The following is a 12,029-nucleotide window of genomic DNA, read 5'->3' as shown; positions in this document are numbered from 1 at the left end:
TTCATAAAATTGATAGTATCCTGCCATTCTATGGATATGGCAGGAAATTCATCGCAACTCCCTATTTTTTTTCTCATGGAAAATCTAATTTTCACAGAAAAATGTCATTGGAAACCCGTGGATTTTTCATTAAATTGTAACTACCTTTTCTAACCTACTAGTATTGCAAAGGGCAGGACTTAGAAAATCGTGGTTGAAGTTCTGTTAATATCTCCTGGTTTATAGGGGTTGAAATCAATATTTCAAGCACATATTTTTGAAATTATGGTAGAAATATTTTATTTTTAAATTTTGTAGGCATATTCAGTACAATTCATAGATTGCTCAAGAAAAAATATTGAAAAATAAGCCAACGGTGGCACCTCAAAAAACAATGAATTTTGCGGTGAACATCAGTACTCACCATTGGATCATAGTAAACAAAAAATCCAAAATATTTTTGTAGCTTACAAGTTTCTCGAGGTAAAGCTGTCGAGTTTTTTTTAAGCTTTTTTGGTATCACTCAGAATTCAAAACAACGGTTTTTTTGTAAAAAAAGGTGAAAATTAACATATTTATTATTGTTAAACAAAAAATAAGCATAAAACAAAAAATATTTCGACAGAGTTACCTCAGGGAATATCTAAAGAAAATAATATACAAAATTCCAGGTAGGTTGGTCAAGTAGTTTTTGAGTTAAAATGTCTAGAGCCTTTGAAAAAAGCAGTTTTGAGAAAAACGCGTTTAAAGTATTGTCAACTTTTATTTTCAATTTTAGTAATTTACAAAAGAAAATGAGAACAGCTCTTGACGATGAGAAGTTTTCTTTCAAAAAATTGAATCGGTAATGAAAAAATTATGCTCTCCAAGGGCTAGGGGTAGTTTCAGCAGTTTATTTTCAGGAATAAGTGTAATTTCCGCAGGAATGTTGCAATAACCATATATATTTATGAAAAACCCTATTGATTGAGCAAATGCCCATATGGGTCAAAAAGCAATAAAAAAATTTTCTCAACCGCTTATTTTATTTTTTTTTTTTTTTTGGCTACAAGGGTTGCACCAAGAAATCGCTTTTGATGTTCATTTACGGGTAATAAGAACGTACACAAAATGATATATGAAGCATTTTAATAAAGGGCATGGTGTATGAAGGATTCCAAGAAAATCATTTTCTTTTTTAATTCTCCTTTTTTGGGTGGTTCCGAGGAAAAATGGGGGTGCATTATACAAATTTATAAATTACATGGATAATCGCTGAAAGTTTTTTTACTCTAGCATAGGCGGTTCAGATGATATAAAAAGAGGTTTTATAAAATGTAACACCCTGTAATTGAAAAATGGGCAATTGCCCTTAAACGAAACCTATACCAAAAAATCAGACACTTATTTGTGATTCATTGCAGCAGAGTTCCTTCTTGATTTCCATTACAGTTAGGTAAAAATATTTTTTTTTAACTTGTCAAATTTAGGGCGCCACCCCCGCTAAACGGTGGTTGATACACATATGCTGTCGGGAAATAAATAGTAGGAAATATAGTGGTCTTCATATTTCTATTAAGGAATTTTTTTGCGAAACGTACAGGAAGGGCAACGTTTCGCAAAATCTACAAATTACCCCTTTTAAAGGGATGAAAAGGGGTGTTCCGGGGCGAAATTTTTAAGAAATAGTTAGTCCCATAATAAGCACCCCTCGATATGCCAGCAAAATAATAAAACCGGACTTGTATCCATTTTGCGTGGTTCAACCTCTGTTTCCTACACTACTAGAGCGTGACAATTAATTTGTCAGTTTTTATTATGTAAAGCAACGTCAACGTCTAGTTGTAAAACAACAAATTATATAGAGTGCCTATCCTAAAATCATTGAAATATGTATTTTAAAATGTGGTCTAAAAAGAAGTATCGACTAACCGCGCAAAAAATGGAGTGAAAACCTTCCAAAGAGGTGTCAATCCGCCAATTAACAAAGAGAATTACTTATAAAGAGGAAGAATAAGAAAAAGAAAGTATACTTACATTGTTCCCTTGCCCACAGTCATGTTTAAATCACTCAACACGTGGTTGGGTTTCTTCTTCGAGCCATAGTGCTTGTACGCGTGCCTTACACTCACTGCATTCTGTCTTCGGTTCCATACTGTGGACTGTTGATGTACTAGAGGCGGCCTTTCCACATTTACACCCACCAAATCGGGCCCAGGAACTTGTGGCTCCACCCGATCACCCATTGTCGTACCCTCACTGGAAACAAAAAGTAAGGTGAGAAAGACTAGAAATTTAAAGAACATGTCTTGTACAAATTACCAATAAACTAAAATTTTGTTCTTTCATATCTGTCAGTTTGGCATTTTCATGAAAGTTTTGTCAAAATTATCAGTTTATTAGTACGTTCTTTAAAAGTAAAATATTGCAAAACCTCTAAATTTTAAAGAACCGCTTGGATTGACATGAAATTTGGCATACACATAGCTAACAAGTCGAATAAAAAAGTGATATTGTGCCGATGTGTGCTTTTGCCCTAGGGGAGAGTTTCACCCCCTTTTGAGGGTGAAAAATATATGTTCCAAATAAATCCGGAAATGAATAAAATGACTAATTCTAAGCAACTTTTGTTCTATAAAGGTTTTGTCACCAAGTTAATACTTTTCGAGTTATTTGCGAGTGCATATGTTAAATTTTTTACAAAATAACCACGTTTTCAGAGGGTTTTACGCAAATAACTAAACAAGTAAGTATTTGGTCGAAAAAATTCTTATCAAAAATATAGCACGTAAAGAAGTGAAAAACATGGTGTATATTATATTAGGTCACTATATCTCGTAGAAGCAGAGTTATAGCTAATAAAAAATAGGTTCATATTCGTCAAATTCCAAATCGAATACTTTAACTTGCCATAACCCTAAAACGAAGCACTTTTTTGGGCAAAACTCATTTTAACTTTTTTAAAGTGTTTAAAAAATGCTTATTTTTGTTTTTTTTTTTTTAATTGTTAGCATCAAAAGTAAACAAGTTACGCTCAAAATAAAGTTGGTCCCTTTACTTGGTAAGAAATCGGGAAAATCACCCCCTAATTAGCATCTCAAATGAACTTAACTGTTACCACTTCTCAAGTTTTTTACTCGCGAATGTATTGATCATATATTATGATCTGTAAATTTCATCGGTTCAAATAGTCTAAGAGCTAGAGGCGAGAAATCATCGTCATAAGTAATATGGAGTTTGGCATGTGAAATGTGTCTATTGTATATTGAAAACTATGACCCCTTTCAGGCTGACACCTCAGTGGATACAGGAAGTAGCAATAAGGGATGAAAGGGGAAAGTTGGTGCAGTCATTAAATGTTTTCACCTTCTATTTTGTTAAACCTCCATCGATTTGCATGAAAGTTGGTGAGTAGTTTGAGCATACCTCAAGAAATAAAACTGATATGGTGCCAACGTGCGTTTTACCCTGGGGGTGGATGCCACCCCTTCTCACAGGCGAAAACTATTTCATTAAAAATAACCCCACTAATCGATAGAGGGACAAATTTTAAGCAAAATTTATTACCCCTAATTATTAAAATAAATCAATACTTTTTGAGTTATTAAAGATCAAAAACTTGAATTTTTCGTGAAATAAATGGATGATGTAAAACGGTTTTTCGTAAATAATTCAAAAACTGTAAGTTTTATCAAAATAGTTATGATTACCAAAATTGAAGATAATAAAAAATAAAAGAGATTTCTTATTCGAAAAACCTTTGAGAATTAATAAAAAGTGAGTTATAGGTGATGGAATGTATATTTTTTTTCGGCTAGTACCCACATATATGTATTCAAGCTCAAATAATGGGAAAACGGTGCATTTTATAAAATATATTTACTGAACACTTGTCAAAGTACTTAGAAATATGTATCAAATGAGCTCCCGGAAAAGTTGATACCATTTAACATTATGCTACAAACATTTTTCAAAGTTTAGGCTCCAAAAATTTGGAGCTTAATTATTATATTATTTATATAAGTTTTTAAAATTGTTTTAAGACAATTATATAAAATATAGCAAAAATGTGTTTGAATATTATATCAAATGTGCCCATTATTGGACACCCTCAGTTTCTGTACATATTCAGTTTATACAGGGGCGGTTCTAGACCAAAAAAAGTGGGGGGCAAGGGAACACAACCGGTGAATAAACAAGGTAACGTGCCTTTTTAACGAAAATTATAGTACAAAAGTACTGTAAAAACTGTAGGGGGGCAGCTGCCCCCCTGTCCCTGGCTAGAACCGCCATTAAGTTTATATCGATAGAAAAAATTCAATTAAATATCAAAATAATATAAAAATAATATTTTAGTAACATACATATTATTTCAAAAATATATTACTTCATATAAACTGTAAAAGAATTGAAATATCAAATAAATAAATATTACTTATTAATTTTAATGTAAATAATGTTAAATGGCAGGTTACAAATTTTGGGTGCTGTCTACCCAATGATTTATGTATTATGTATATTATATTGTATAATATACAGTGTGTCTACTTAAGTTGGACACATATATTACGGGACACTTTTTTATTTTTAATTTTACGAAATAAAGTTATAATTCATAAAAAGTTCTGCATCGTCTAAAACCTACGATTCAATCATCATATAGCAAATTTTATCTATATTATAGGAGGTATTTTAAAAAATATGAATTTCGCTCAAGATTAAAGTATCTTTTTTCACACTGTTGTAAATTATTGTTACTACGAAAAATTGTTTGGAATTAAAAACTGTGTTCTAATATATGCAATAGTTGCTATTATTATAATTAAATAATTAATAATTATTATAATAATGTAACTATTATCTACATTCTTCTAATAAAAAGAAAATATTTAATTTTTTTCTCAAATTAGAGATACCTACCAATCATCATTTTCATTTATAACTCTTTTATTATTAATTTTACGAACAAAAATTATTCTTCATAAAAAGATCTGCACGGTCTAAAATCCAAGATGCAATCATAAACATAAGATTATATAAAATTGTATCGATTTTAGTCGATGTGAAAAAAATGTGAATTTCGCTCAAGAAATTCACTCAGTAAAGTGCCTTTATAGCTCACAAGATTTAAATAGTAGGATATAATTGCACATTAAACATAATTTTTATTTCTAAACAACTTTTCATAATAGCAATTTTCCATATTAGGAATTTAAATACATAAAAAACAAAGTTTTCGTTATAATAATGCTCGCAATTTTAACTTGTTATATTTAAATTGTAATAAAACGAACTTGATAATAAATTATAATAATAACTTCATTCCCGAAATTCCTTTAAAAATTATTCTGTTAACAAATTTCAAAATAAATGTATAAATAGCGTATGTTTTAATTTTCACTTTTTCCTAAAAACTCGAAAGGGTTCTCTTATTTCCATCATCACTTGCTTAGCTTTGATGTTATAAACTTCATCTGGAGCTCACTTGATAGGTATTCTTGAGTCCTTTGACAAGTGTTCAGTAAATATATTTTATAAAATGCACCGTTTTCCCGTTATTTGAGCTTGAATACTTAGATTTGGGTACTAGCCGAAAAAAATATACATTCCATCACCTATAACTCACTTTTTTTTAATTCTCAAAGGTTTTTCGAATAATAAATCTCGTTTATTTTTTATTATCTTCAATTTTGGTAATCATAACTATTTTGATAAAACTTACAATTTTTGAATTATTCACGAAAAACCGCTTTACATCATGCATTTATGTCACGAAAAATTCAAATCTTTGATCTTTAATAACTCAAAATGTATTGATTTATTTTAATAATTAGAAGTAACAAATTTTGCTTAAAATTTGTCCCTCTATCGATTAATGGGGTTATTTTTAATAAAATAGTTTTTACCCCCGAGAAGGGGTGCCATCCACCCCCAGGTTAAAAGCGCACGTTGGCACCATATCAGTTTTGTTTCTTGAGTTATGCCCTAACTACTCACCAATTTTCATGCAAATCGATGGAGATTTAACAAAATAGAAGGTGAAAACATTTAATGACTGCACCAACTTTCCCCTTTCATCCCTTATTGCTACTTCCTGTATCCACTGAGGTGTCAGCCTGAAAGGGGTCATAGTTATCAATATACAATAGACACATTTCACATGCCAAACTCCATATTACTTATGACGATGATTTCTCGCCTCTAGCTCTCCGTCTAAAAGTCTTTATTTTTGAAAGAGCCGTAGTTAAAAGGGCTTGAACGAGTCACGAGTGTATGCAAATTTAGAAACACCGAATCTTAACCAATTTTTTTTTTACAGAAAAACAAAAAAATACAAAATATTCAGAAAAGTAAAGCCGACTTTTTTTATTGTTTAAGATTTTTAGTATATCTAACAATTCTTAAGTTATTTTGAAAAAAAGCATTTTTTTCAAAATTAAATTTTGTAAAAATTTTATTTTAAAACTAAATTTTTTCAAAAATAAGCACTTTGAATCGATGAAACTTATAGATCATATAAACACAACATAAGTAAAGTAACTTGTGAAGCGGTAACGATTAATTTCATTTAAGTTGCTAATTGGGGGGTGATCTTCCTGATTTGTTTTGCCAAAACAAAAGGGACCAACTTTATTTTGAGCGTAAGTTGGTTACATTTGATGCTAGAAATTTTTTTTATAAAAACTGAAATTAAGCTTTTTTAAACACTTTAAAAAAGTTGTAATGTGTTATTGTATTCCTCAAGAATACTTCATTATTTGGATATTTCACATTGAATTATTCTATTTGGAATTTTTCGAATCTGAACCTATTTTTCATTAGCTATAACTCTGTTTTGCTACGTATAGAGACCTAATAGATACACCGTTTTTTCACTTTTCTATAAGCTATAGTTTTGATAAGAATATTTTTTTCGACAAAATGCCTACGTTTTGAGTTATTTGCGAAAAACCGTCTAAAAACGTGCTTCTTTTGTTGAAAAATGAACACATTATTCACTTGCTAATAATTCAAAAAGTATTGATTTGTTGAAAACACTGTATAGAATAAAAGTTGCTTAAAATTAGTTAGTTTATCCATTTCGGGACTTATCTTAGACATATATTTTTTCACCCTCGAGATGGGATGAAACTCACCCCTAGGGCAAAAGTACACATCGGCACCATATCACTTTTTTTCTCTGATATATTAGCTATGCGTATGCCAAATTTCATGTCAATCCAAGTGGTTCTTTAGCAAAAACCGTGAAAGAATGTACTATATGTATTTTTATAGGTTCTAAATTATGAGTATATTTTAAATAATTTAATTTTAATCTGTGGTCCATCTTGTTAAACATTTTTAAAAATATTGTGTAAAAAATATATGGTTGATGAGAGATTTTATGGTAGCTAAAAAAATTGCAATACCTATTGGTTGGTATGTCCCGTACTCCCGTATATATACTCAACCAAACTTATATGGAATCACTATGTATTTAAAACCTGCAGCTTTTGGAAGCTATAGGTGTAAATATTTTAGTTGAAACGATATGAAGAAGAGTTGCCATGCCCAAGGACTATATAGCAAGAAGAAGTTCCGGGATCCCGAGTTAACCAGACAGCACAAGATTGATCACGTAAATTGGTCTCTTCAACACCAAAACTGGAACATTGTAAATTGGAAAAGTGTGCTTTTTCAAACAATAGTAGGATGTGTAAAATCCACAGCCTCCTACATTTACAAGCCATGAAGTAAAAAAGGCAATGTCGCAACACGTGATTTAGGTAGTCCTATGAAGGAGAATTGGTGGTCCGTTTCATAACGAAATATTTTAAATAAAATGCATGAATCTCTTTTTAAAATTGCACAAATAAGAGAAATTTTAATTAAATTTAAATTTAAAAAGGAAATTATGAAATAAATAAGTTAAACTTGTTAGTAATAATATTCATTTTTCATACAAATGTTAGAAATGTATAGGAATAGTCAATATTTTTCATTTTCAGAATTTAGTGTTTTAATAATTAATAATGTGTAGTACCTAGCAGATTAAGAGAAAATACGGGTATGTACTCAGTATACAAGCCATAAAAATGCATAGAGGGAGTCGTAAATCAGGCATTATGAATCACAATATTCTTTAAAGTATAAAAAAACGCTTTTCATTAGATACTTTTCTAGCTCAGTGCACAACTTATATGTGTTATTAATTTTATTATTATTACAGTAACAAACGGAGGGCTTACATTCTAACTTAATTTAACGCTGTATAATCACTATTGTCACTGAAAATTGTACACTTTTATGGACAAAGCTAACAAAAAAGTGAAATAATATAAAAATTTAAACCAACAGGACGAAACAGTCTTAAATTAGTATAATTAAAAAGAGTAGCCATGATCAGGTCTTTCAGGAAAAATGTTTAGATGCTCGTGTATCTAACAAACAGTTTCTAAAATATATATAAAGGAAAGCCTCAAAATTCCGTGATTTCTTAAGTAGGTCATGCAATAATTTATTTTTGATATCAAATAGATAACGAATTGCTCTTTTTTGTAATTTAAAAGTAGTATCAAATTGGGCAGCTGTACTAGAACCCCAAAAATAATGCCCATATCGAAGATGATACTTAAACAATGATAAATATGCCATTTTTGCAGATGATAAATTTATTTCCTTTGAAACAGATCTTATTGCAAAGCAAGTTTCTTACTTAAGGAAGGCTAGTTACTGAGGTTAGTTTCTTTCTAGGGAATCTGTATGCAAGGACCATTTACGATTATTGTCGATAAGAATACCTAGTAAATTTTACAAAGTTAACGATACTGCTTTGGAACATTATATTATTGAGAGATAACAATCATAGTCTGAATGCCACTTAAGTTGGACTTGACTAAAAATGACTATTATTTTGTTAATGTTGATAATTTTCTTTTCTTGGGTACAATTTCAACAGTTCCTTTTATTTTTTTATTTTTACGTTTACCTATCTGCTTTTTTTGCATGGTTACTATTATTTTCATTTTTAGTAAAATTATTTAAAATTATATTTCTTAAGATTTTTGATGCAACAAGATAAATATATTTTGCGCTTTGTTCACAAATACATTTTTTTGTAAAGTTTACATCATACCGAGCACTTTCCAGACTGGCCATATTAATGTCTTATGATCTATCTTGTGCTTACAGGCCCTTCCAACTTCAGAATGCTGGTGTAATTACTTTGGCATCGAGGTAATGTCTCGGCATCTAATAAATGAAAAAAATAAAACATTTAAGCTTTCGTGGCATTTCGACTGTTGTCGCAAAAACTGTGATTTAATTGCCTTAAGGATTAATATAAAAAAATAATTAAACATTGCGTTAATAAATACCAAAGATTCTTTGTAAATACTGAGAATAAAATTCGACACACAACGTAACAATGTTTATGTTATTTGTTTTTACTTAGGTAGTTAGGTACTTTGAGTTTATTTCAACCTTTAGTACAATATCAATAATATTAGTCCAATAAGATAACTTAAATAACTTCCTAGACACATAAAAACACTTAATATTAAGTACAAAAATATAATTTACACATAGCTGCCACACATTTACAATGCACTGCAATCAGCTGGCCGCATTCGAATAGGACTACCATTTGACGTTGCCAAATTTCTACTTCATGGCTTGTAAATGTAGGAGGCTGTGGTAAAATCAGATGATTAACGAATTCGTGTACTTAGAGGTCGAGGAAGACAAGCAAAAACGAAAACTGCCAGATTTGTTCACAAATATAAAAGAGGAAGGGTCATGTTGTGGGGAGAAATTATGATCGGTAACAAAAATCCTTTAATTTCCATCCAGCCAACTTTAACAGTTCGCAGGTATGTTGATTAGGTTCTACAATAACCTATTGTTAGGCTCCTCACACAAAAAGAGCGATCCAACAGACCTCGAGAACTACTGGCCTATAAGCCTATTAGACAACAAGACAACCTCTACAAGTTTTTCACAAGAATAATAACAAATAGACTGGAAACTAAATTAAATTTTTACCAACCTACAGAACAGGCAGGTTTTATGAAAAACTTTGGCACTAACGACCACCTACACTGCATAAAAGGAATTATTCGCGGTGTGCAAGTACTTGGAAGGGAATTGAGAACGATTGTGCGCGAATAGCGGAGAAATATTGCAACTTTCTTAAATAATTCATATTGTCAGTTGAAATTGTCAAATTGACGTACATTTCATATCTACTGTCATTGAAGAAGAAAAATTATATGTTGCTCCACAATATTGATATGATATGCAATTATTATATAAAGGTAAATTTAATTAATTATATTTTGCTTGCAGTACTGCATTTTAATAACTACTTTTATTTACTACATACAATTGTTTACGTTTTAATAACAAAACCTGAATCTTATTTTTTCTTCTTATTATTTTTTTGGACTATGGCCTTGACAATTATCCAGTAACCAGGACTAATATAATTGGCCAATATAATTAAAAGTGCGAATAAAGTTGCAGAGCGCAGAAATAGGTGTCGCTTTACCGAACTTGCACGGTCCCAATAGAAAAATAGAAATTGAGAGCATAATGAGAGCGTTAGAGGAAAGTCATATACATTATCGGTACTCCAAACTGATAGCGAACATATTATACAATAATGTAACCATGACCGTCCGACTACACAAAGATACCAAATCTATAAAACTTAAAAGAGGCACTAGACAGGGACACATGTTATCTCTCAAACTCTTTACGGCAGTACTTGAACATGCTTTTAAACAATTGGAATGAGACGCCAAAGTAATAAATGTCGACGGCGAAAGACTCTCCCACCTACGATTTGCAGACGACATAGTCCTTATAACAAACAACTTAAAAGAGATTAGAACTCTGCTTACTGAGTTAGATGCCGCCTGTAAGAAAGTTAGTTTAAACATAAATTTTGGAAAGACACAACACATCACAAACCTGGTACCAAGCGATAATCTAGAAGTTGACGTCAACGAAATAGCATTGGTCCATAAATATAAATACTTAGGGCACGAAATCCAAATTTCCAGGGACAATCAAACTGCCAAATTACAAAGAAAGATCACCTTAGCATAGGCCGCATATTGGAGCTCTATCAGACATATTCAAGAACAACTTGCCAAATAATTTGAAAAAGAAGACTTTCGACCAATATGTGCTTCCAGTCATGTCTTACAGTGCCGAAAAACTATCGTTAACCCAGGCCACAGCAACCAAACTTAGAGTGACCCAAAGAAGAATGGAACGGTCACTACTTGGACTGACTCTCAGATACAGGGTCAGTAACGAACAAATCAGAAAAAGGGAAGGCGTCACAGATGTCATAGAGCGAGAAGCATGGTTGAAGGACCCAAAAAAGCCCAAGAGCAGACAGAAGAAGTAGAGGTAGACAGACGACGTCAAAAGGATTGCTGAGAATTGGTTGCAGGAAGCCCAAGATCGACAAAACTGGAAGAAATTAGGGGGGGGCTATGTTCAACTTTGGATGCAGAAGGCAGGATGATGATGAGGATACTGAGAGATGCGATGAAAGTAAATTTAATTTAGCATAAATTCGCATCAAATAATAAAAATTATCAGATGATTCCATATAAGTTTGGTTGATTGTAAGTATATCTACATGTTGATTCATTTTCTAATAGCATTATCATATTTCATCAAACTCCGATAAAACCGATGTATGTGGATTTACTTCCATACTTCAATAAATATGGGACCTTACCAATAAGAACTAAGCAGCATATTTTATTTTTAATTAGTCGGCTGGTATTTATAAGAACTGAAGTAGTTTTACTGCGAATGAGGAGAAATCTACCAAAACAACAAAATGGAAGTCAGAATAGATAGGCAACTTAACAATAGAACCTAGAGATATAGTCCGCGAAATAAGACAGGGGGACTCATTCAGCCCTATTCTTTTCAATTTAGTCATTTATGAACTCATCAAAAGTGGCAACAAAGGAAAAGGATATAGAATGGTAAACAAAGAAGTAAACATACTCTGTTACGCAGACGACGCAGCATTGATAGCTCAAGATGTAGATAGTCTGCAAAGA

The 12,029-nt window shown here is 31.3% G+C and overlaps 1 protein-coding gene across 8 annotated transcripts in view; it reads right to left on the bottom strand.

The window, feature by feature from the left end:
- Positions 1-12,029, bottom strand: part of LOC114330003 (ABC transporter G family member 20) — a 632,705-nt gene that overhangs the window by 98,463 nt on the left and 522,213 nt on the right. For all 8 annotated transcript variants that reach the window (XM_050645856.1, XM_050645858.1, XM_050645863.1 and 5 more), the window contains one exon: positions 1,996-2,217. In XM_050645856.1, the coding sequence (XP_050501813.1) occupies positions 1,996-2,217 (222 nt within the window). The remainder of the gene's footprint in view (positions 1-1,995; positions 2,218-12,029) is intronic.

Source organism: Diabrotica virgifera, chromosome 3 (genome assembly GCF_917563875.1).
Source record: "Diabrotica virgifera virgifera chromosome 3, PGI_DIABVI_V3a".
NCBI classification, from domain to species: Eukaryota; Metazoa; Arthropoda; class Insecta; order Coleoptera; family Chrysomelidae; genus Diabrotica; species Diabrotica virgifera.
Note: the sequence above shows the minus strand (reverse complement) of the source record. Positions and strands in the feature narration are given on the sequence as shown.